Source organism: Salvelinus fontinalis, chromosome 15 (assembly GCF_029448725.1).
Source record: "Salvelinus fontinalis isolate EN_2023a chromosome 15, ASM2944872v1, whole genome shotgun sequence".
Lineage (NCBI taxonomy): Eukaryota > Metazoa > Chordata > Actinopteri > Salmoniformes > Salmonidae > Salvelinus > Salvelinus fontinalis.
The window spans coordinates 1,352,626-1,379,598 of NC_074679.1; the positions used below are offsets into that span (position 1 = coordinate 1,352,626).

The 26,973-nt window shown below is 42.8% G+C and overlaps 1 protein-coding gene across 2 annotated transcripts; it reads left to right on the forward strand.

Annotated features, from left to right (window-relative positions):
* The first annotated feature begins 5,783 nt into the window (after positions 1-5,783).
* Positions 5,784-26,973, forward strand: LOC129811254 (membrane-associated progesterone receptor component 2-like). Of its 2 annotated transcripts, XR_008752860.1 has the most exons (4): positions 5,784-6,592; positions 15,927-16,082; positions 16,777-23,589; positions 23,855-26,973. XR_008752860.1 is itself a non-coding variant. In XM_055862417.1 (3 exons), the coding sequence occupies exons 1-3, from the start codon at positions 6,199-6,201 to the stop codon at positions 16,872-16,874; spliced, it is 648 nt and encodes a 215-aa protein (XP_055718392.1). In that variant the 5' UTR covers positions 5,784-6,198; the 3' UTR covers positions 16,875-26,973. The 2 variants fall into 2 exon arrangements, 1 of the variants encoding a protein (XP_055718392.1); XM_055862417.1 differs by having other exon boundaries at positions 16,777-26,973.

Here is a 26,973-nt window from a genome sequence, read left to right on the forward strand (position 1 = left end):
CTTCGTTCGCAGGACTTTATCTGCAAATGTCCGAACTGAATTTGGTAAAAGGGCTTTTATGTACTCTGCGCCATCGTCTTGGAACGCCTTACAAAATACTTTTCAACTGGAAGAACTTGTCCCGATTGGTGTTTTTAAATCACTGATGAAGGATTTTGATTCTGATTCCCTGACCTGTCAATGTTTTTAATTTGCTGTTTTTGATTTTGTTCTACTCTTGTGAATTTTATGGTTTTTACTAGATTACTTGTAGTTTTTCATGATGTTTGTCTGTAACTTTTGTAATGACTTGGTGCTGCCTATCTTGGCCAGGACGCTCTTGAAAAAGAGATTTTAAATCTTAATGAGCCCTTCCTGGTTAAATAAAATGAAATAAGACATCCAATGGGCTACTATTCATGCAGTGTTTCCATGACAAAGTAAAAACAGGTTTTTAGAAATGTTTGCAAATGTATAAAAACAGAAATAGCTTATTTACATAAGTATTCAGACCCTTTGCTATGAGACTCTAAATTGAGCTCAGGTGCATCCTGTTTCATTGATCATCATTGAGATGTTTCTTCAACTTGATTGGAGTCCATCTGTGGTAAATTCAATTGATTGGACATGATTTGGAAAGGCACACACCTGTCTATATAAGGTACCACAGTTGACAGTGCATGTTAGAGCAAAAACCAGACATGAGGTCGAAGGAATTGTCAGTAGAGCTCCGAGACAGGATGGTGTCGAGGCACAGATCTGGGAAGGGTACCAAAAAAATTCTGAATCATTGAAGGTCCCCAAGAACACAGTGGCTCTATCATCCTTAAATGGAAGAAGTTTGGAACCACCAAGACTCTTCCTAGAGCTGACCACCCGTCCAAACTGAGCAATGGGGGAGAAGGGCCTTAGTCAGGGAGGTGGTCACTCTGACAGAGCTCCAGAATTCCTCTGTGGAGATGGGAGAACCTTTCAGAAGGACAACCATCTCTGCAGCACTCCACCAATCAGGCCTTTATGGTTAGAGTGGCCAGACGGAAGCAACTCCTCAGAAAAAGGCACATAACAGCCCGCTTGGAGTTTGCCAAAAGGCACCTGAAGGACTCTCAGACCATGAGGAACAAGATTCTCTGGTCTGATGAAACCAAGGTCGAACTCTTTGGCCTCAATGCCAATCGTCACGTCTGGTGGAAACCTGGTTCCATCCCTAAGGTGAAGCATGGTGGTGGCAGCATCATACTGTGGGGATGTTTTTTCAGCGGCAGAGACTGGGAGACTAGTCAGGATTGACTGAAAGATGAAAGGAACAGAGAGATCCTTGATGAAAACCTGCTCCAGAGCTCTCAGGACCTCAGACGAAGGTTCACCTCCCAACAGGACAATGGCCCTAAGCACACAGCAAAAACAACGCAGGAGTCGCTCAGGACAAGTCTCAGCCTCCAGTATTTATACTGCAGTCGTTTGCTAATGGGATAATGTTTTGTGCAAGGTTGGGCAACACCTGTCAAGCGCACTGGTTCCATATCCAAAGTTCCACACTCATTTTTCTTCATAGTCCAAATAGCATGGTTCTGAACTGTAGATTCCTGCATCAATCTTCATTGGACCAATAGAAATTGATAATGGTTTGGTTGGTTTCATATCTGTCTTCCCCCCCCCCCACTCCTGTTGCTCTCATCTTCACGTCCGTGTACTGAGGACATATATGTTTTGCATAGGATATGGGAAATATAGTGACTTCAGCACCCGTATCTACTAAAAAGAAACTACTGCAATGTTATTAACCACCACGTTCACATATATTCCATCTGATTTCATATGTACGCCAGCTGAGATGGGATGTAAAGAGGGAGTCTGTTAGTTTACCTCCACAGCATCCAGCGAACTCTGCTGCTGAGCCGGAGAGAGCTTCTTACATTTCTGCACAACATTGTGTCATTAGAGCTGTTGTCCTGTTTCCCTTAGACGGACCCTTCTTCTCCTGCCCACTTCTCATAAAATCACGTTTTCTTTTCCTACATTCTCGTTGCCAGTGACCAGAAATCCTGCAATAATGACATACACCAGGTTTCTCTTCTACTGAACGAATAATGTTGTTGGTTTCACTCGGAACCTGCACAACTCTGATAACCACGTCTTAAAAGTTTTTGACCATTCATCCAACTGTTTTGGAGATGCTGATTTATGTGTGATCACTATCTCCAGAAGTTTTGTCTTCACTTCCTTTTACAGCCTGTGTTCTGGTTTGCCTAAGACATTGTTTGTCACTGCTGTCAGAATCTGTTGACTCAAAGCCAGGCAGTGCTGACCACATGCTTGAAACCTGATCTGCCTTGCACAACTCAGTGTGAGGATCAATAGATTGAAGAACAGAGGTGGGGGTCACGTTTCCTCCTCTACTTTGAAATGGTTCTATATATCCCTAGACAGTGAATTTAAAATCTCTTTCATGTTCATATCCGGAAGAGCTGTTCCGCCCTTTTCCAGAGGGGTTTTCTCACTTAACAATGACATTACATTAACGTCAAAAGTTGTATAATATATATCTCTATATTTATTTATCCCACACCCCCCAAAAAGAAGAAGAAATATATAGAAACCCTTTGGAGGACTCAAACCTCTTCTAATAACAAATTGTTTCAGTAGGGCCTGGCTACCCATAAAGCATATGTTCACTTCAAAAAGCTTGTTGAAGGCTTACATTAACCACACGTGTAAAAATTGCTACTCAACTAACAACTCACTTCTATGCAACAAGAAGATTTCACAAAAAACAGAGGCCTCAAACCTTTTAATAGAGTAACAAATGACTAAACTCTGTAATAAAACAAAGGACTTGAACGCTTATACATCACAGGTACATATCACTCATTGCATGCACTATTTTAACCTGATTTGGTTCTTTTAAAATGATATTGGTCTCGACTCACCCAGCACTTATACCGTCAATCAGGAGATTCAGAGTTGACTCCCCAAAGTGGGTTGCGCTCAGCCTTCTCTCTTTCCTCTGGATCAACACACAGCTGATAAGTTTTTCTTGTTGTCGTTCAGATCAATTCATCCGGGTCACGGCACCAATTGTTAGCAGTTGATGTTATTTTTCAATAACACAAACTCCAAAGCAAATCAGGGGGAGAAAAATAGATGTATTTGTGAAGGACAAATCATAGATGTTATGTTGGGAGTTAGATGTTCAATCTCCCAGCTTTTCTCCACAGAACAAAGGAACAGGATGTCATTTATAACCCCCCCCACCCTAGCCTGGGTTGACCAATCAGAAATCCTTGCAGTACAACTGGGCCAATGGCCAAATAACAAGTATCCTGCTCCAGACTCAATGTACAGACCGTAGCACACGTAGCTCTGAGTTCAGGAGTGACATTCCACAGATTCTAAACAGATGTTAAACTGAACCCCAACTCCTTTTTACAATTCCCTATTGACCATTAGGACTCTAGTTTTTAATCCCCTCATCCTCTGCGTTGTGTATTTATCTTCATAATATGACTGCCAACGTGTCTGTCTTCACTTATAGCCTGTGAGAAAAACCCAATCATGTGATGGAGAGCCGTGTGAGTGAGAGGAGCTTCGGAGCGCCCAGTCGGGAGAAGGGAATTATAATTATTATATTCAGCCTAAGGGCATAACGGCCAATGGCCGCAAAAGGCATGGATTTTTTTAGGGGGCATTATGGACAAACAAAGGGGATGCTGCCGGGAAATTCAAGGCATTATCAAGTGCCAGTCAAATTGCAAATGAGGGACTGGTGAAGTGTGTACAGCAGAGCTCATGCCTTTCATGCAACTTTTCAAATCATCATTAGAGTCGCATCATGAAGCCTAAGAATGTATTAAAAATCAAAACATATATAGTCCAACATTTGTAGAACAACTAAAACAACATGAATAACTCTAAATGAAGCATATAGGAGGACCTATTTCTTTGTTAACCGCTCAACACAGAATAGCCGCATGTTGTCACTTCCCCAAATCATTTTGGGAAAACATCTGTTCTGTTTTATTCAGCTTTGATCAAATGTATTCTTCATACTATAAAATAATATAAAATAACGCCATGGAATTCCAAGCAAATCTTGCCAGCTAAATGAACTAGTGTAGCCCACAGACATATGGCCTAGCCAGATCAGGACCTGCTAAATGAACTAGTGTAGCCCACAGCCGTATGGCCTAGCCAGATCAGGACCTGCTAAATGAACTAGTGTAGCCCACAGCCATTAGGCATAGCCAGATCAGGACCTGCTAAATGAACTAGTGTAGCCCACAGCCACATGGTATAGCCAGATCAGGACCTGCTAAATGAACTAGTGTAGCCCACAGCCATTAGGCATAGCCAGATCAGGACCTGCTAAATGAACTAGTGTAGCCCACAGCCACATGGTATAGCCAGATCAGGACCTGCTAAATGAACTAGTGTAGCCCACAGACATATGGCATAGCCAGATCAGGACCTGCTAAATGAACTAGTGTAGCCCACAGACATATGGCATAGCCAGATCAGGACCTGCTAAATGAACTAGTGTAGCCCACAGACATATGGCATAGCCAGATCAGGACCTGCTAAATGAACTAGTGTAGCCCACAGCCATTAGGCATAGCCAGATCAGGACCTGCTAAATGAACTAGTGTAGCCCACAGACATATGGCATAGCCAGATCAGGACCTGCTAAATGAACTAGTGTAGCCCACAGCCACATGGTATAGCCAGATCAGGACCTGCTAAATGAACTAGTGAAGCCCACAGACATATGGCATAGCTAGTTCAGGGCCTAAGAAAAGGACAACTCATTCTATTCTGTTCTTCTGAAACAGACTACATTTTCTTCATATTATGTTTCTTTAGACCTGTCTAAAATAAATAATGGTTTAATTAGACTTTTTTTTTTTTTTTTAAACGTAGATGTTCCAAATGTCTGCTAAAGTGACTTTTAGTCTATGGAAGACAGGAGATGCTAAATATGTTTACATGAATTAACGCTAGATAGACCCACTCAGGGAACCTGCAGTAGCATACTCTTTTAAGGAACAGATGTTATATGCATATCAAATTACACAGCAGCCATGTAGAAACAAAAACATTCGTTAAAACAATAAAGGTCATTTATTTGCTATAAAAAGTATTATTGCAGTTTAAATTGGCCACATCTCAAAAAAGAAGACAAGGACACGTGCTTTGAAAAGATTGTATTCCTTTTTCTAAAAATAGTATTGTTAACTATGACCAGAATTTTTGATGATAGGTGCCAGCCAACTTTGTCAAGATGGGTCACCACAACGTGTACCCAGACGACTGGTTCACCAAAGATTTTTTATAACTGAACCAAGATAGACCACGACCTGTCGTTTCAAATCGGAATAAATTTGGCATAGTGGGCAGAACAGGGAAAGAGGTCGGCACCTGTGCAATAATTCAATTTGCATTTTTACTCCTTCTAAACAACGTACCTTTTTTTCTACACCTTTGGCAAAGGGTTATGTATGTCTACGAAACGTAGTCCACTCTGTTCGTAACAGATTCTAGTTTTGGAAACAAAAAACTGTATTGAGATCAATGTTTTACCGATGAGAAAATTTGCAGAATCTCGTTCTATCTTCTCCCACTACCGGACACTGGGCTTCCTTTCACTACCATTTTTGGTAGATAGCGGAAAGGCCAACCGGACGCTTCACATTTAAACATCTGGTGAAATATCTGTCTCATTGTTTTATCTGTGGTTTCACCAAGTGGCTGTGTTAATGTCAAGTTACTTGAGGTTAACCCACAAGGTTTACGCTAGTTAATGGCATTGCTACGTGACACAATGGGTTGGGCACAGAATGTTCAGAAGTCGAGTTGGTGCACCGAAAATAAGTCCTATTTTCCGATTTTACTTCAAAACTACGGCAAACAACTAGGACAGAAGGTAGTATTATGAAACTGGACTCCATGGCGGATGCAATAAATTGATTTGCATCAGAAAAAAGCGTTGTTAAAAATGCCTACGAACGATTGTTATTTATTTCACAAGAAAGACCTGTCCTTAATCCTTACTCTAAATGGCTAACTGTGTTTAGTGCCCTTAAGAAACTGCTAATTGCATTACCTCGCCAAAAAACACACAAGTTGTCACTATCACTTCAACAAATAGCAATTTTCTCGCTTGTGTTGCTCCGCAGTGGAGCATGAGCTCCCTGAATTATTGACGCAGGCCAATCATATTTGATGAGAAACCCCAAATGGGCGAGTGTTTGTGGGCAAGGCGCTATCGACAATATGGCGGACGATGGAGACAGTACGAGTGGAGCAGTTGACACTAGTGGCGGGTTGGGGACTTCAGATGAGTCGGACGCGTTCAGTCTTGGCGGGATGTTGTTAAATTTAAGTATTTTAGTTTTAGTTGTTGCGATCTGCTATGTTATTTATCGGCGATGGGGTAAACGAATTGTCGATGACGCGGCCAAAGGAAGCGAGGCCTCGTCTCTTCCGAAGATGAGGAGAGGTGATTTCACGTTGGAACAACTGAGGGAATACGATGGACTGCAAAACCCCCGGATCATGATGGCAGTTAATATGAAAGTATTCGATGTTACCACCGGCAAAACGTTTTATGGCCGAGGTAAGAATCCGTTAATGGAAAATAACACACTGGATGATATCGGTTGTTTGGGCGCAACAGTTAGCCTCGACTAGCTTGGTAAAGTTAGCCGGCTAACTCCAATAAAGCAAGTTAGCAGCTAGCTACCCAAGCAGTTATTTTAGTGTTTTCATTTAGCACGTTGGCAAACTAACTTAGCTAGCTAGTTAGTCTGGCACTTTGCAATGTTAGCATTGCAATGGCTTGTTAGCTAGTTTATTCTAGGTTGTAGTTAGACACGTGTGTATGTTTACTGTACTAATTTACGTTAGCTAACGTTAGTTGAGCTAGCTACAAAAGCAACGCTACACTGACGCATGTTAACTAGTTAACGTTACATCACTCAGTTAAAGTATTACGGAAATGTCCACAAAAACCTGCATCAGAAGTTGTTTTAAAAAATTGAGTAAGCAACTATAGACCTAGCTAACGTTAGCTAGCTGGTGATTTAATGTTAATGTAACTAGCTAGCTCAAGTAAACTAGATAATTTAGCGCTAACGTTAACATTTGCGTAACTTGTTGTTACATAGGTAACGTACAAATGCAGATTAACTCGCTAGCTCGTTAGCTAAAGACTGATTTGCTTTTGCTTAAGCGGGGACCAAGAGTAAACTAACGTTAGCTAATTAACCTGAGCTATCTAGCTAGTTATTCCCAAAAGCGTGTCAAAACCAAGCCCCTGTTTTAGTTAGTGGTGGGGAATCGACTTCAAAAGAATCGACGCCTTTTCCGTGTACTCCCATTTCTGGGTGTTAAAGCTTGGAATCGACTCCTAAGATTCAGTTTTTTTTGCAGAAGAGGAAACCGTGGTCTACTTCGAACACACTCTCCCATCTTTCACAGCAAGCTAACGAGAGAGATGGGAGTGGCATAGGTAGGCATGTCGGCCACTAGGCTGACCGTCATAACCGGTCATCAAAAGTGGCTCCCGTTTGGCGCAGCGGTCTAAGGCACTGCATCTCAGTGCTAGAGGCCTCACTTTATACCCTGGTTCGATCCCGGGCTGTATCACAACCGGCCGTGAACGGGAGTCCTATAGGGCGGCGCACAATTGGCCCAGCGTTGTCTGAGTTAGGGGAGACCTGTTAGGCCATCATTTAATTAAATGACTTGCCTTTTTAAACAAAAAAGATATAGGCTATCGCAATGCTGTATTTTGCAATTTCTTGGCTTGCAATGACTCGTGCAAGTTCACTAAAGTAGGGGCTATCAATGAGTAGGCTGAGCTATTCTACACGCAACAGTCCGAAGACCAAACTAGTGTTGGTCATGGTGAAGAGAAAGCGGAGCAGGCGAGGGAGAGACAGCCAGAACCGTGCGTATAGGCTATATCTTGGTAATCTAGCAATGCCTCGTCAACTCACCAAAAGTATATTCAAGTATATATTAGGCTGTCAATGAGTGTGGCTAAGCAATTCTTCTTAGTGCCAGTGAATTGAAGTTGAACGTCACCAAATACATCAGTTTAATTGGGCCTAAATGTGCAATAAAAAGTATTGCCTATAGCTTATTTAATGAAACCCTGTCTGTCTGTTGGTGTACCAGGTCAAGGCTCTCCAACTCTGTTCCGGGAAAGCTACCTTCCTGTAGGTTTTCACTCCAACCCCAGTTGTAACTAACCTGATTCAGTTTATCAACCAGGTAATTATTTAATCAGATGCACTAGATTAGTGTTGGAGTGAAAACCTACAGGATGGTGACTCTACACAAACAGGGTTGGCGAGACCTGTCTTAGGCAATAGATCACAAAGCAGCATACCGCTAAACTTTTGGGAAATGGCAAGTTCACTTCCTCATCTATAGTCAAGTGCAAATACTGTTCAGCTGCTCAAATAGAATGGGGGGCATTGTTATTAGGAAGGACATCTACCATGGATGGATCGCTATGATTATGATCACACTTTTAAATATTATGACGAGACCTATACAGTACATTTAGCAGCCAAGCACGAGTTGTCAGTGTAGCGTATTATTGTCTAGACATGATGTAAACAATTAAAACATACAGGCTTCCGTCACGAGTCAATTTAATTTGAAAAAAGTAAGAATTACAGAGGGCAGTAAAAAAACTAATCATGTATGAATCGTCCTCTGGAATAACGCACATGCTTGTATAATAATTACAAAACCAACGTCTAGTAATACCTGTCTGAACAGGGTATTGTCCCCCCACAACAAACGCGATCACAAACTCTGAACCAATTATATTAATTTGGGGACAGGTCGAAAAGCATTAAACATGTATGGCAATTTAGCATTTGTCCTATTTAGCTAGCTTGCTGTTGCTAGCTAATTTGTCCTGGGATATAAACATTGAGTTATTTTACCTGAAATGCCCAAGGTCCTCTACTCCGACAATTAGCGCAAAATCCATAAAGCGGTCAACCAAATCGTTTCTAGTCATCTCTCCTCCTTCCAGGCCTTTTCTTCTCTTGACTTTATAATGCGATTGGCAAGTAGCTGTTAAGTAGCTGGCTAGCTATTTATTTTCATGAACTGAAGTTCAGTTTCAATAGGTGAACAACAAGTGGCTACCTAGCTAATACTTACAAGGATTCCTAAATCATTGCTAAGAATGAAAACGACTGCAGTTTTTACTGGTCATTGTTTTCAGGCTGGCTGTATTGGTGCTAGCTACCCCAGAAGTTGCGGTCGAACAAATGATGCTTTATTACCAACGCGGTATTGTAAACACATCGTATGTGTCCGGTGTTTGCTGACTTTTTTGTACAGCTTTGACAGTGCTACTGTCTTTTTTGACACGCAAACGGCGTTCCATAGTATGTCGTGAAGCTAATAGCAGTGACGCTATTACTGTGTAACTCCGGTAGGGCAACATCTGAAAAATAGCGCACTTGGTAGTGTTAACCGGTGCTCGACCGGTCGGCGAAAGCCAACATCACCCACGACAGAGAACGGTTGATTGTCAAGTGCAATGAATTCCATTATCTTAGCTTTAATGGATTTCGCCTAAGCGAAACTAGACATCGGCCGTTACCGATAGACATCGGCCGATACCGATGTTGGCATTTGTAGCTAATATCGGCCAATTTACGGTATGTTTACCGATTTATATCGTGCATCCCTAGTTTACACTGTTCCAAATTGTCAAATTATAACAATAACCCTCCTTTTTCCTTGATCTCCTTATTGTTATTATTATCATGTTATTATTAGTAGGCTTCGTGTAGCAGACTTGTATAACCACCATCAAGCTTTAGGGCTAAGAGCTCATCCTGTTTAGTCTTAACACCGTAACTTACTTGGGCCTAAATTTCAATACTTGCAGTGCGTTTGAAAAGTTTTCAGACCTCTTGACTTTTTCCACATTTTGGTACGTTACAGACTTATTCTAAAATAGATAAAATAAAAAAGAATCCTCAATCTACACACAATACCTCATAATGATGAAGCAAAAACAGGTACTTTTTTAAAAATTGGAAATGTATTGTACCAGTAAAAAGTTGGGACACCTACTCATTCAATGGTTTCTTTATTTTTCATATTTTCTACATTATATAATAATAGGGAAGACAACTATGAAATAACACATTGCATCGTGTAGTAACCAAAAATGTTGTATTTTAGATTCTTCAAAGTAGCCACCCTTTGCCTTGTTGACAGCTTTGCACATGCTTGGCCTTCTCTCAACCAGCTTCACCTGGAATGCTTTTTCAACAGTTTGAAGGAGTTCCCACATGCTGAGCACTTGTTGGCTGCTTTTCCTTCACTCTGCGGTCGAACTTATCCCAAACCATCTCAATTGGGTTGAGGTCGGTGGATTGTGGAGGCCAGGTCATCTGATGCAGCACTCATCACACTCCTTCTTGGTCAAATAGCCCTTACACAGCCTGGAGGTGGTAGCCATGCTGGTTAAATGTGCCTTTTTAATTCTAAATAAATCACTGACATTGTCACCAGCAAAGCACCATCACACCTCCATGCATCACGGTGGCAACCACACATGCGGAGATCATCCGTTCACCTACTCTGTGTCTCACGGAGACACGGCAGTTGGAACCAACAATCTGGACTCATCAGACCAAAGGACAGATTTCCACCGGTCTAAATGTCCATTGCTTGTGTTTCTTGGCCCAAGCAAGTCTTCTTCTTATTGGTATCCTTTAGTAGTGGTTTCTTTGCAGCAATTTGACCACTAAGACCTGATTCACACAGTCTCTGAACAGTTGATGTTGGTGTCTGCTACTTAAACTCTGAAGCATTTATTTGGGCTGCAATCTGAGGGGCTGTTAACTCAAATGAACTTATCCTCTGCAGCAGAGGTAACTCTGGGTCTTCCTTTCCTGTGACGGTCCTCATGAGAGCCAGTTTCATCATAGCGCTTGATGGTTTTTGCAACGGCACTTGAAGAAACTTTCAAAGTTCTTGACATTTTCCGGATTGACTGACCTTTGTCTTAAAGTAATGATGGACTGTCATTTCTCTTTGCTTACTTGAGCTATTCTTGCCATAATATGGATTTGGTCTTTTACCAAATAGGGGTGGTATACAGAAGATAGCCCTACCTTGTCACAACACAACTGATTGGCTCAAACGCATTAAGAAGGAAAGACATTCCACAATTTAACTTTTAGCAAGGCACACCTGTTAATTGAAATGCATTCCAGGTGACTGGAAGCTGGTTGAGAGAATGCCAAGAGTGTGCAAAGCTGTCAAAGGCAAAGGGTGGCTACTTTGAAGAATATAAAATACATTTTGTTTAGCACTTTCCTGGTTACTACTATGATTCCATGTGTGTTATTTAATAGATTTGATGTTTTCACTATTATTCTACAATGTAGAAAATAGTACAAATAAAGAAAAACCCTTGAATGAGTAGGTATCAACTTTTTACTAGTACTGTATTAGGGATGAAACGGTTACTGGTTTCACAATAAACCACGATAAAAATTCCCGACGGTTAGTATTACCGTTTCAAATTTTAATTATCATTAAAACGGTGTTTGATTTACCGCGGTTTGAAAAACTCACGGTAAATACTGTCCAGCATCAAGTAAAGTTAGCAACAGTCTGACGCAGGCACAGCATGTAACGTGACTTTTGTTTTGTGTGAAAACATGGCGGAAGGCAGTGACAGCGCTCAGGAGATTTTTCAGCATTCTAAGAGGACTACGTCAGAAGTGTGGTCGTATTTTGGGTTTTTACAAGAGTGCTGAGGGAAACTTAATCGAAGATGGTCACCCTGTCTGCAGAAAATGCAAAAAAAAAAAATAAATCTCTGCGAAAGTGGGCAACAGTTCAAATCTCTTGAATCATTTTCATGACCACCATCCACGACTTTATAGCGAATGCAAGGTAAGTGAATTTTTAGCTCAATGCATGATGTGGGGACTTGGGAATGGGGGAAAATGTCATGGTTTTATCTGTCTAACTTGCTAATAGCTTGTCAATAATGTAAGCTGAATCAGTGTTACCTACTCTATTCCCCCATTACACACGATAACACGCTATGGAGTTTAGTCACCCAACCAACATATTTTGTTCATTTAAAATCCGTCGACTTGGTTGTAAGTGTTCCAACAGGAGAAACACTATAGACTCCTGTACATGTCAATTGTTGGGCTCATTGCAATTACTCACTGTCTTAAGACTTTGTATTTATGTAAATCGGGTCATTGCATATACTCAAATGCAACACAGAAGAAATAGTGAGTTAATAATAATTATAAATGTAACAACAGTAATACATTTTCTATTCCCTTGTTTCCAGAGTGGGCCGTGCTGCAGGCAACCCCAGGGATGCTACTGGTCCCTCATCTACAGTTGTGACAGACACTAGAGCAAGTGTTTAAAAGGGAGGCTGCTTATGCACCCACGTCAAAACGTGTAGTGCTGCTCATTCTTTTTGGTTTATTTGATTTGCTTACGGAAGGTTGTGTTCATTAAAACCTGCACTAGGGTTACCCTAACCCTAAACCTCACCAGGGTTACCCTAACCCTAAACCTGCACTAGGGTTACCCTAACCCTAAACCTGCACTAGGGTTACCCTAACCCTAAACCTCACCAGGGTTACCCTAAACCTCACCAGGGAAACTTTCCTCACGGCCACATGCTGCCATATTTCATGTTATTATTTTAATGTTTATGCATAAAGTGCAGTGCTGCTAATTTTATTTGTTTGTTGGTTTTCAATATAAAACTTGTTGACATTTCAGTGTATCAGCACTTTTTGAACATTTCCAGCACATTTTAACAATACCGGGATACTACCGACAACCGGGATACTGCCGACAACCGGGATACTGCCGACAACCGGGATACTGCCGACAACCGGGATACTGCCGACAACCGGGATACTGCCGATAACCGGGATACTGCCGACAACCGGGATACTGCCGACAACCGGGATACTGCCGACAACCGGGATACTGCCGACAACCGGGATACTGCCGACAACCGGGATAATTTGTCACTATAGTCGTGATATGAAATGTTCTTTCCGTTTCATCTCTATACTGTATTAAATATAAAAAAGATACCAGACTTACATAAGTATTCAGACCCTTTGCTCTGAGACTTGAAATTGAGCTCCGGTGCATCCTGTTTCCATTGATTATCCTTGAGATGTTTCTACAACTTGATTAGAGTCCCCCTGTGTTAAATTCAATTGATGGGACATGGTTTGGAAAGGCACACACCTGTCTATATAAGGTCCCACTGTTGACTGCATATCAGAGCAAAAACCAAACCATGAGGTCGAAGGAATGGTCAGTAGAGCTCCGAGACAGGATTGTGCAGCATTGATGGTCCCCAGTGGCCTCCATCATTCTTAAATGGAAGAAGTTTGGAACCACACAAACTACCTACAGCTGGCTGCCCGGCCAAACTGAGCAATCGGGGGAGAAAGGCCTTGGTCAGCAAGGTGACCAGGAACCCGACGGTCACTCCGACAGAGCTCCCCTGTTCCTCTGTGAAAATGGGAGAACCTTCCAGAAGGACAACCATCTCTGCAGTACTCCACATATCGGGCCAGACGGAAGCCACTTCTCAGTTAAAGGCACATGACAGCCCGCTTGGAGTTTGCCAAAAGGCACCTGAAGGACTCAGACCATTAGATTCAAGATTCGGTGAAGCATGGTGGTGGCAGTATCATGCCTGCCAGGATTTTTTTCAGCGGCAGGGACTGGGAGACTCATCGGGATCGAGGGAAAGATGAACAGAAAAGTACAGAGATCCTTGAAAACCTGCTCAGGACCTTAGACTGGGGCGAAGGTTCACCTTCCAACAGGACAACACAGCCAAGACCACGCAGGAATGGCTTCAGGACAAGTCTCAATGTCCTTGAGTGGCCCAGCCAAAGCCCAGACTTGAACCCAATCGAACATCTCTGGAGAGACCTGAAAATAGCTGTGCAGCAACACTCCCCATCCAACCTGACAGCTTGAGGGGATCTGCAGAGAAGCATGGGAGAAATTCCCCAAATACAGGTGTGACCGGCTTATAGCGCCATACCCAAGAAGACAAGGGTGTAATCGCTGCCAAAAGTGCGTCAAAGTACTGAGTAAAGGGTCTGAATACTTAAGTAATCAGACAGTGTTTTTGCTGTCTGATTATTGTGTAGTGTGTAGATTCAGCATGGGGGTTCATCCGTTTAAGGCTGTAATGTAACAAAATGTGGAAAAAGGGAAGGGGTCTGAATACTTTCCCAATGCACTGTATGTACATTTATTTTGTATTTTCTTTGTTAGATATAAGATAGTAACACCAGGAAATCAGCTCCAAGTGAATTTAATTTTGGAACTCTAACCAAGTATTTCCATGTGACGTATGCAAATGTAAGCAAGGTTTGAAATTAAAATATAATCAAATATCTGTTTGGGCTTCTTGTGGTCAATTTACAGTCTACAAATTATTTGTAATTATGTTCGGTCCCCCCGACCTTCTGTACAAGAAATCATTCCGCGACTGGATCTAGTTGAGGGTCCCTGCTCTAGACGGTGCTGGTAGTTGAGGATCCCTGCTAGAGACGGTGCTGGTAGTTGAGGATCCCTGCTCTAGACGGTGCTGGTAGTTGAGGATCCCTGCTCTAGACGGTGCTGGTAGTTGAGGATCCCTGCTCTAGACGGTGCTGGTAGTTGAGGATCCCTGCTATAGACGGTGCTGGTAGTTGAGGATCCCTGCTCTAGACGGTGCTGGTAGTTGAGGATCCCTGCTCTAGACGGTGCTGGTAGTTGAGGATCCCTGCTATAGACGGTGCTGGTAGTTGAGGATCCCTGCTATAGACGGTGCTGGTAGTTGAGGATCCCTGCTCTAGACGGTGCTGGTAGTTGAGGTTCCCTGCTAGAGACGGTGCTGGTAGTTGAGGATCCCTGCTATAGACGGTGCTGGTAGTTGAGGATCCCTGCTAGAGACGGTGCTGGTAGTTGAGGATCCCTGCTATAGACGGTGCTGGTAGTTGAGGTTCCCTGCTAGAGACGGTGCTGGTAGTTGAGGATCCCTGCTAGAGACGGTGCTGGTAGTTGAGGATCCCTGCTCTAGACGGTGCTGGTAGTTGAGGATCCCTGCTCTAGACGGTGCTGGTAGTTGAGGTTCCCTGCTAGAGACGGTGCTGGTAGTTGAGGATCCCTGCTCTAGACGGTGCTGGTAGTTGAGGATCCCTGCTAGAGACGGTGCTGGTAGTTGAGGATCCCTGCTCTAGACGGTGCTGGTAGTTGAGGATCCCTGCTCTAGACGGTGCTGGTAGTTGAGGATCCCTGCTATAGACGGTGCTGGTAGTTGAGGTTCCCTGCTAGAGACGGTGCTGGTAGTTGAGGATCCCTGCTCTAGACGGTGCTGGTAGTTGAGGATCCCTGCTCTAGACGGTGCTGGTAGTTGAGGATCCCTGCTCTAGACGGTGCTGGTAGTTGAGGATCCCTGCTCTAGACGGTGCTGGTAGTTGAGGATCCCTGCTAGAGACGGTGCTGGTAGTTGAGGATCCCTGCTCTAGACGGTGCTGGTAGTTGAGGATCCCTGCTCTAGACGGTGCTGGTAGTTGAGGATCCCTGCTAGAGACGGTGCTGGTAGTTGAGGATCCCTGCTCTAGACGGTGCTGGTAGTTGAGGTTCCCTGCTAGAGACGGTGCTGGTAGTTGAGGATCCCTGCTCTAGACGGTGCTGGTAGTTGAGGATCCCTGCTATAGACGGTGCTGGTAGTTGAGGATCCCTGCTAGAGACGGTGCTGGTAGTTGAGGATCCCTGCTATAGACGGTGCTGGTAGTTGAGGATCCCTGCTAGAGACGGTGCTGGTAGAATTGAACCACAGTTAAATTCAGTAGGTATATATTCTGTTTACTGAACTGTCTCTCTCCCTACAGACGGTCCATATGGTATCTTTGCGGGCCGGGATGCATCGAGGGGTCTGGCCACGTTCTGTTTGGAGAAAGACGCCCTGAGGGAGGAGTATGATGACCTGTCAGACCTCAACGCTGTTCAGATGGAGTCCGTCAGAGAATGGGAGAGGCAGTTCATGGGTAAGCTGTATGAACAACATGTAGGATACAGGGCCTAAAACACCTGCCAGATGCGGGTAGATTTTCCCGTTGGCGGCTAAGAACTTCTAATTCACCAGCCATGGCAGGTAGTCACACTCAGGCCTTTAGTGTGAGCATTATAAAAATAGAAGCATGGCCACGTGTGCCAGCTGTGAGTTCTGGTAGAATAAATGCAGCAATAGCTCTTTTCAAAGTATTTCTGCCATTTTGTTTCATGCTGGTAATGGACAAAGAAATCTGAATCCTAACATTATAGCTATCCCACCTCGCGCTGGGAGGCTGTGTGCACTGAATGAAATGCTGCTGATTTTTATTTTAGAAGCAATGTGCACAGGCATAAAAGTTTGTCTAATTGACTTGAATGTCTACCAAAGTGAGACTTTGTGTTTTTGGTTATTTAACCATTGTTTTGTTCACAAACTTGATTGCTTTGTATCTATTGTTAGCAAAGAGACATTGGCCTCTAGTGAGATTCTCACGGGCACACATGACAGGAATAGCCCCGTTACCAAGGTAACCTTAAAGGGCCAGCTGAACGTTTGTCTGATATTTTGATTAAAAGACTCAGGTCAGAGTATTACATTAAATTGACCAATATACCACATTGTTTTAGGCCCTGGTAGGATATATGTTGTGCTCGATTTAGAGTGACCCTTGTGATCTCTCGTTTCAGAAAAATATGATTATGTTGGTCGACTGTTAAAGCCCGGGGATGAGCCGTCAGAGTACACAGATGAGGAGGACATCAAGGACCACCTGAAACATGACTGAACTGTTGCCCTGTTCTGTTCACACCACCAACCAAAGCCTTGACCCAAACAGCTGACAGCACCTGGCCCCCCCACAGCCCCCTCTTCCCTCTCAAGCCCCCCCCCTCTCCTCTTCCCTCTCAAGCCCCTCCCCTCGCCTTTTCCCTCTCAAGCCCCCCCCTCTCCTCTTCCCTCTCAAGCCCCCCCCCCCCTCAAGTGCTCATTTTCCTCTGGTTGGATAGCCCAGTGCTGGATGGGCGGGCCCTGACTCCTCACCATACAGATCACCACTAACAGAAACCAGTGATGAAACTGTTTCAGGGGGATTTGAATGACATGAACTTGTCTTTGTGTCGTTAGTCTATTTGAAAACAGAAAAACACAAAACATTTTTATAGAAATTTCCTTCCGTCTCTGTTGTGTAAATGTGAACAGAGGCATAAAGATCTCGACAAACCATTTCTGTATGGACCTTGCTTTGTGCCCGGGGGCATTGTCATGTTGAAACAGGAAAGGTCCTTGCCACAACATATTTAGAATCACTCTGATTGATTGGGAATACAAAGGGAAGGTCAGCTGACAGTTCTAATCAATCGACTGTTTCCAAGCTACACTACCGGATGTTGGAACAATCCCCAGGACATGAAATGGTCAAAGTGTTAATTGTGCCTTAATTTGTTTTTTTTTATACTACTTTAATCCTGGGGGGGGGGGGGGGGGGACTCTTCTGTCCATAAAGTTTATTAGTTTTCTTGGTGTTATAAAACGCGGTTTACCTTCTTGGGAAGGCGTTCTATAGACTGGTTTTCCTTTTTAAAGCCGTCAGTCTAAGGCATGCTTTGGTCTGTCACACCGACTGGCAGAGAGACTCCACGCATCACTACCTTGTATATAGACCTCTGTTACGGCCATATTGATGTAGGTAATGAACTCCATATATTGCTGGGTTGTATTGGACTAAAGCCCCATGGTTTGTGGTTTTTCTTTCGTTTTTTTTTTGTTGTTGCTGAAGTTCCTTTTAAACGTGGGTGAATGTTGAAAGGGCATGTGGTGTGGGACGGGATCAGGGAATGTTCACATTTGGGAGAGAAGTTGCTTATCTTGTAAATATATCTATCATTTTATTAAAGCATGTGCGTCAATGTTGAGCAATGCTGAATTCCCACCATGTCATGTATTTAAGTGTTGGGTAAGTGTCTGCAGAGAGAGACAGGCGTGCATAATAAAGTGATTTGGTTATTAATGTCTGAGTTACTTCATTCCAGACAGATGTAGGTACACTACTGGTCAAGTTTTAGAACACCTACTCATTCAAGGGTTTTTCTTTTTTTTTATTACTATTTTCTACATTGTAGAATAATAGTGAAAACATCAACTATGGAATCATGTAGTAACCAAAAAAAGGTTTAAACGAATCCAAAATATATATTTTAATTCTTCTTAATTCTTCAATTAGCCGCCCTTTGCCTTGACAGCTCTGTACACTTGTCATTCTCTCAACCAGATTCACCTGGAAAGCTTTTCCAACGGTCTTGAAGGAGTTCCCACATATGCTGAGCACTTGTTGGCTGCTTCACTCCGCGTTCCGACTCATCCCAAACCATTTCAATTTGGTTGAAGTCGGGGGATTGTGGAGGCCAGGTCATCTGATACAGCACTCCATCACCCTCCTTGGTAAAATAGCCCTTACACAGCCTGGAGGTGTGTTGGGTCATTGTCATGTTGAAAAACAAACACAATGAGTGACGGCTATATACAGGAAGTACCAGAGTCGATGTGCAGGGGTACGAGGTAATAACATAGCTATATACAAGGAGTACCAGCACTGAGTCGATGTGCAGGGGTACGAGGTAATACGTACATAGACAGTAGGTAGGGGTAAAGTGACTAGGCAACAGGATAGATGAAGCAGTGTATGTGATGAGTCAAAAGAGTTAGTGAAAGAAGGGTCGATGCAGGTAGCTATTAACTATTTAGCAGTCATGGTTTGGAGGTAGAAGCTGTTCAGGGTCCTGTTGGTTTCATGCATCGGTTTCGCTTGCTGTGTGGTAGCAGAGAGAACAGCCTGGCTTGACTTAGGCGCCTTCCTCTGACACCGCCTGGTATCGAGGTCCTGGGTGGCAGGGAGCTCGGCACCAGTGATGTACTGGGCCGTACGCATTACCCTCTGTAGAACCTTGCAGTCGGATGCCAAGTAGTTGCCACACCAAGCGGAGATGCAGCCAGTCAAGATGCTCTCAATGACGGAGCTGTAGAACATTCTGAAGATCTGAGGGCCCACGCCAAATCTTGTCAGTCTCCTGAGGTGGAAGAGGCGTTGGAGGGACTTCTTCATGACTGTGTTGGTGTGTTTGGACCATGATAGTTCCCTTGTGATGTGGACAACTAAGAACTTAAGGTTGTCGACCCGCTACAGCCCTGTCGATGTGGATGGGACTGTGTTCGGCCCTCTGTGTCCTGTAGTCCACGATCAGCTCCTTCGTCTTGCTGACGTTGAGGGAGAGGTTGTTGTCCTGGCACCACACTGCCAGGTCTCTGACCTCCTCCCTATAGGCTGTCTCATTATCTTCAGTGATCAGGCCAAGCACCGTTGTGTTGTCAGCAAACTTGATGGTGTTGGGAGTCGTGCGCGGGTAAACAGAGTACAGGAAGGGACTAAGCACGCACCCCTGAGGGTCCCCATGTTGAGGGTCAGCGTGGTATGATATAAAATGCTAACCTCCCCTGTTATTGTAATGGTGAGAGGTTAGCATGTCTTGGGGGTATGATATAAAATGCTAACCTCTCCTGTTATTGTAATGGTGAGAGGTTAGCATGTCTTGGGGGTATGATATAAAATGCTAACCTCCCCTGTCATTGTAATGGTGAGAGGTTAGCATGTCTTGGGGGTATGATATAAAATGCTAATGTAATAAATACCATTTGAAAATAACACAAGCATATTGCTATTACATTGTTATAACTAACTTCTTTCTAAGCAGGGTTTCTCACACACCCAGAGACAGATGGCTGACACAGAACATTCAGAAACACTGATAAGAAAAGGGTGCAGACACACACACATACTCAAGGACAGAGGGCTGACTACGCACACACAAAATCTCCTGTTTTAGCTGAACATTTTGATAACAAAGAACTTTTGTTGCAAGACTCAGAAGGATGACGCACAGCTCATCCGGACCAATCTGAGAAGACAACAACCTGTCCAGAACCAACCAAAGGACCAGAACTTCCAGACTCAACCTACTTTCTGTGTTGTATAAAATGTCTATGCATTCTGTTATCTGGGCTTTTTTCTGGAGGTTCTCTATGAGCTAAAGGAACGAGACCGTATACGCTTGTACCAGATATCTTCACTCTGAATAAAACTGTCACTTGTCATACAATTTACCACCTTGTCCGAATCGATCCTTGACCGGCTCGCCCTTCTCCATATCCAATTATCAACAGAAACATGGTAGCAGAGGATGGTTGCCTAGATACCCGGTCCAGAGTGGTTGATATAGATGTGAGGGGGCGAGTTGGTGAAAGGACGGTTCACGGAGGACAGGTGAAATCTTTTGGGGGGAGGACAGCAGTTCTGCTCAGCTCGAGAAACTGATCTCCTGGTCGACCATAAATAAGGTAAGCAAGACCAGTTAAATCAAACTTTGCATATTGTCGTATAGTTCTTCCAAATTTTGATCAGTGGTACCGAGTCTGGGTAAGAATTCTTGTTTAAATTTATGAGCATAGATGACATGTGAACGACAGTGAAGTGAACATATGTGGGAATAATTTGTAAGTCTTAAGCGCTATTATATAGTCCGGCTTGTGACCGGTGAGGAATAGGCTTAATTTGTGTTAAAAGCGCTATTATATAGTCCGGCTTGTGACCGGTGAGGAATAGGCTTAATGTGATAAAAAGATCTATTCGTATAGTCCGGCTTGTGACCGGTGAGGAATATAGTAAGCACTATTCAATAGTCCGGCTATTCAGTCGGTGAAGGGTAGGCTTAAAATTGGGATAGGCACTATTCAATAGTCCGGCTATTCAGCCGGTGAAGGATAGGCTTGTTCCATCCCCATTCATATAGTCCGGCTGTGACCGGTGACGAGTGGGGTAAAGTTTGTCAAGACCTATTAGTATGGTCCGGCTTGTGTCCGGTGAGGAGTAGGCTAGACTTATTCAATAGTCCGGGCGATTGTCCGGTGAAGAATAGTCTATTTGTGTTTGTAGGCGCCAGGTTGAAAAATGTTCAATGTTTAAGTGTAATGTTTCCAATGTCTAAAGTCTAAGTGTTCAACGTCTAAAGGGTAATGTTCATAATGGGAAAAATGTAAATGTTTAATGTAAAAAATACACACTCATAACTCTTAGAGCTGTACAGAGAATGGACAGAAGATGGCAGTATTGCAGCACTCAACGGTCTCTTAGCAAACGGGAGCCTGTTTGAGTGCTGATGACAGAAAAAACTTAGAACCAATTCGGAGTAGAGAGAATACATTTAATAACTTATTTAGGTTCAATTTACAGACTAATGATATTATTGTTATGGATTGGCTGACATGCGATATAAATTTAGCGAAGTATATGGTAAGTTTACACTTTGAAATGGAAAGAGTTGAGAAGTTGATTTTACTTATAGGATAGTTTTGCTGCTAAACTTAGTTGGAGTAACTAGATGTTTTGCCTAGAGGCATGAATAAGACAGTCATTTTTGGTATTATATTGGCTAGTTGCTGCGTTCTGAATACAGGTTGAGCGCTAGTAAACGCATATCTTTATTTGAACTATACTAATCTATTTGATAAAAGTACTAAACCTGTATATTTAACATTTGATAATGATTTACCGGGTGTGGCCGTATTAAATTATGCTAGAGAAAATTGGTTGTGTCATTTAGAGGGAAAATGTGTACATTATAGCTTTGAGATACTTTTCAAAAGTTGCTGAAAGTTATGGGTTTTGGTTTAGGTAACACCAGAGAATTCGAACAATAAGTAAACGTATTCTAAACGTGATCTGTTTTCATTATGGGGAACAAAGAACGACTCGCAACCTGGTATGGCAGGCATGAGAGTTTTTAAAGGGACAGTGTACGTTTATCACAGTTGTATGGTTAGTACATGAAACATCGGGGAAATTTAAAACGAATGATTTAAGGGTATTATCATAATTATTAGGTTTTGTTTTTGTGGTAAACGTTTTGGGTTAAGGGGTTTTCCGTGTTCCGAGAGACAAGATAATATTAGGTGTTTTACTTTGAGTTTTATTTAGACAAGGGACTTTGTTAAGATAAAGGGTTCTTTTAGTAAATCTAGATATAGTATGAAACACGAATGTAAGGAGGTGATGTAACCTCTTGACCTGTCTTCATTGCATTTTCGTGTGGATTGATCACCCACAGGGGAAATGTAGTGAGGATAATGAAATTGTGGTCATTTGGGAATACTAGTTTTGAGGTAAATTGATATAATAGAGTTTATAACTCTTGACCATAATTGTAGTTTTAACCACAGAGGAGTCAGGATTCTGTTTTTAAACATTGGCGATGACGGTTTTGAATGGGCTGTTATTGAATTGGTTTGAACAGGAGATATTTTAAGCCTATAGGGCATGGAAATAAAAGTGATAGAGAGCTTATTAGTAAAGAAAGGAATTTATATGGTTAGCATTTGTTTTGGCCATAAGAAGATAGAGATAGGTTTATTAAGGTTATGTAAGGACTTTAGAGATTGACACTATAAGACATGTTGTTAATTTTAAATCCATGATTTTAGATAAAGTCAAAACAGTGAGACACTTAGTTAATGTTTGGGACCAAGCTACAGACAGATAAGGGAAAGGGCAGACAGAGTGGCCCTCCCCGCACTGCTGAGACCTTGAAGGTTTGAGAGCAGAGAAGGGAGTTTTGGAAGGGGTGCCAGGACAGAGATAACAGAATGGGTAGATAACAGTTACTGAATGGAGACAAAAGGGAGAATTGGACATGTGGAAAATAAAAGGGGCGCTCCTACATAATAATGTAGAACATAAGAAAATGTAATAAGGTTGATACCTGGGCAGAGCCAGGTATCAAACGGGGGAGGGGTACATTGTGGTCTAGGATAGGATGGGGCCTATTGGATAATAAACTAATAAAAAAAATCTTTAAAAATCTTTAAAAAAAATTCTAGCTAATAAATAGGCATAGAAGTTAAATATATAATCAGATAGAACAAATGACAAACTGTTTGTTAACCAAACCTGTATGTCCAAGATTTTATGCACTACAGGTGAATTACAGGTGAACTCACTCAATCCAGTCCCTGAGGCCTGTTGGGGGGACCATACCAAGGACTCCTGGTAACAGCTAGCTGAAGTAGCTACCCGGATTCATATCACACTGCGGGAGGGTAAGACACATTGACACTGTCGAACAAGCACAGTGTCCGAGAGGAGAACTGGAATTAACAGAATTCTGGGGGCCATCTCTCGGATGAAAATTTCCTTTTCCCGTCATTCCATCCCTGTGTTTGTTCATAGAAGTGAAGGTGTGTCTGGCTTCTTGCTGGTGATGTTTTCTCTGGGAGAGGGTGGGGCTTTACAGGATTGCTTGTGGTCCTGAGTTGTCTGTTTAGGATACGATGGGGATGTTACCATCACAGTACTGCCAGAACCACCACCAGTTCCAACAGACCAGGTTCAGCCGGCCTCCTCCACCACTTCAAGACCAAGTCCCACACCACCACCTAAGCTCTCCAATCTGGTACAGGTAATAAATGTGAAAGACATCTCAGATAGTGACCAATCTGATTCTGGTTATGAGGGTGGGGAGAACATGTGGTTGGCCTATATGAGATACACTGCCAAAACACTTAATAGAAAGGACTGTGTCGTATGTGGACATGCCAGACCTATTCTGGCTGCTCACCCATTTGCCCTAAGCAATGGGAAAGGTTGGATGTGCATATTGGAAAGTTTCTATTATACTAAGCCAAATTCAACCCTGTGTAAAACTCTGAGTCTTGTGTTCCCAGAAGTCCCTTCCCAGAAGACACCATGGGGGGTTAAGGCATATGGGGGATATTACAGCTGTAACACTGGTACAGGTAGAGGTATGGACTATGGGAGGTTCCCTGCTGCTGCCTGCATCACTAATGTCACTATTAACTAGAGGTGTTGCTGATGTATGGTGGATGTGAGGACCTGCCAGGCGGTTGACCCCATTTTGAAAGGAGATTATCAGGGAACATGTGTTTTGGCCAGTCTGATAAACACCATTGCCTATTATTGAGGTTACAGCTAACCAACTTTTGGGAGCTGCACATGACAGAGGCTTGGGACCAACCCAGGAGTCGGCAGAAACGTGACGCTCCTTGGTCCAAGAGTACAGATAACATCCACACCAACCTGTTGGGGGTCCCAATAGGGGTCCCCCACGAATTCCAGACATTAAACAGGAATGATGGCCTGTGGCATCTGATGCCCATCATTGGCCCAGCTATTGTTGATGCTAAGCATAATGCCTGGATCAATTATATCTACTATAATTAATGATGATTTGTTAAATACACCCACACAGCACTTACGGGGGTGGCTGAACAATTGGATGCCACCTCGTAGACCAAATAGACTAGCACTGGACATGATTCTGGCCGACCAGGGAGGCGTATGTAAAATGTTTGGAGAACAGTGTTGCACGTTTGTCCCTAACAATACTAGTTCGGATGGGAGCATTTCAAAAAGCTCTGAGTGGGTTGGCAAGGTTATCGGTGGAGATGGGGGGTCTTGCAGGTGTGGAGGAGAGTGGACTGTTCCCCTGGCTGGGTGGTTGGTTTGGTAAGTACACTACAGTGATGATTACTGGATTTCTGACCCTAAGTTGTTGTTTTTAATATGCTCATGTTCCGTAATGCCTGTATCATACCTTGTTTGAAGAAGTCTGTTACAGATGTGGAAAGGGCCTATGGTATGATGCCGCTGCTTGATGCTCCAGTTGGAGAGGCTGATACGAAATCAAGCTTTCGCAGGAGAGTGGGCCTGACAGAGGGGGACCCTTGGTTCGCTGTAGTTGATGTTGTCGAATGAATAAAAAGTGATGTTTGTCCTCCCTGTTGTGAAGGTTTTAAGTTCCCGGGTGGCGACGAGCCCACCTGGTACAGAGTGTATAGAGGGATGGACCTGAGGGTTTAATATGATCTAGCTTTTTATGTCACGTCTCTTTTGAGACGTGAAGAGAGGGAATCAAAACTTTTTCCTTCTGAAAAAGTTCCCTGTCTCTGCTTGTCTTAGCTATTTTTGTCACGTCTCTTTGGAGACGTGAAGAGAGGGAATCAAAACTTTCTCTCTGAGAAAGTTTCCCTGGTTGTTTACTTTTGCTTTTCTTACTTTTACCTAGTTTATGTCACGTCTCTTTGGAGACGTGAAGAGAGGGAATCAAAACTTTCTCTCTGAGAAAGTTTCCCTGGTTGTTTACTTTTGCTTTTCTTACTTTTACCTAGTTTATGTCACGTCTCTTTGGAGACGTGAAGAGAGGGAATCAAAACTTTCTCTCTGAGAAAGTTTCCCTGGTTGTTTACTTTTGCTTTTCTTACTTTTACCTAGTTTATGTCACGTCTCTTTGGAGACGTGAAGAGAGGGAATCAAAACTTTCTCTCTGAGAAAGTTTCCCTGGTTGTTTACTTTTGCTTTTCTTACTTTTACCTAGTTTATGTCACGTCTCTTTGGAGACGTGAAGAGAGGGAATCAAAACTTTCTCTCTGAGAAAGTTTCCCTGGTTGTTTACTTTTGCTTTTCTTACTTTTACCTAGTTTATGTCACGTCTCTTTGGAGACGTGAAGAGAGGGAATCAAAACTTTCTCTCTGAGAAAGTTTCCCTGGTTGTTTACTTTTGCTTTTCTTACTTTTACCTAGTTTATGTCACGTCTCTTTGGAGACGTGAAGAGAGGGAATCAAAACTTTCTCTCTGAGAAAGTTTCCCTGGTTGTTTACTTTTGCTTTTCTTACTTTTACCTAGTTTATGTCACGTCTCTTTGGAGACGTGAAGAGAGGGAATCAAAACTTTCTCTCTGAGAAAGTTTCCCTGGTTGTTTACTTTTGCTTTTCTTACTTTTACCTAGTTTATGTCACGTCTCTTTGGAGACGTGAAGAGAGGGAATCAAAACTTTCTCTCTGAGAAAGTTTCCCTGGTTGTTTACTTTTGCTTTTCTTACTTTTACCTAGTTTATGTCACGTCTCTTTGGAGACGTGAAGAGAGGGAATCAAAACTTTCTCTCTGAGAAAGTTTCCCTGGTTGTTTACTTTTGCTTTTCTTACTTTTACCTAGTTTATGTCACGTCTCTTTGGAGACGTGAAGAGAGGGAATCAAAACTTTCTCTCTGAGAAAGTTTCCCTGGTTGTTTACTTTTGCTTTTCTTACTTTTACCTAGTTTATGTCACGTCTCTTTGGAGACGTGAAGAGAGGGAATCAAAACTTTCTCTCTGAGAAAGTTTCCCTGGTTGTTTACTTTTGCTTTTCTTACTTTTACCTAGTTTATGTCACGTCTCTTTGGAGACGTGAAGAGAGGGAATCAAAACTTTCTCTCTGAGAAAGTTTCCCTGGTTGTTTACTTTTGCTTTTCTTACTTTTACCTAGTTTATGTCACGTCTCTTTGGAGACGTGAAGAGAGGGATTTGTAATAAATACCATTTGAAAATAACACAAGCATATTGCTATTACATTGTTATAACTAACTTCTTTCTAAGCAGGGTTTCTCACACACCCAGAGACAGATGGCTGACACAGAACATTCAGAAACACTGATAAGAAAAGGGTGCAGACACACACACATACTCAAGGACAGAGGGCTGACTACGCACACACAAAATCTCCTGTTTTAGCTGAACATTTTGATAACAAAGAACTTTTGTTGCAAGACTCAGAAGGATGACGCACAGCTCATCCGGACCAATCTGAGAAGACAACAACCTGTCCAGAACCAACCAAAGGACCAGAACTTCCAGACTCAACCTACTTTCTGTGTTGTATAAAATGTCTATGCATTCTGTTATCTGGGCTTTTTTCTGGAGGTTCTCTATGAGCTAAAGGAACGAGACCGTATACGCTTGTACCAGATATCTTCACTCTGAATAAAACTGTCACTTGTCATACAATTTA

Bases quoted from the DNA above. Each gene is read 5' to 3' on its own strand.
- LOC129811254 (XM_055862417.1), top strand. From the start codon at position 6,199: ATGAGAAACCCCAAATGGGCGAGTGTTTGTGGGCAAGGCGCTATCGAC. The intron at 6,593-15,926 runs GTAAGAATCCGT...CTCTCCCTACAG, and splicing joins CAAAACGTTTTATGGCCGAG to ACGGTCCATATGGTATCTTT. The intron at 16,083-16,776 runs GTAAGCTGTATG...CTCTCGTTTCAG, and splicing joins ATGGGAGAGGCAGTTCATGG to AAAAATATGATTATGTTGGT.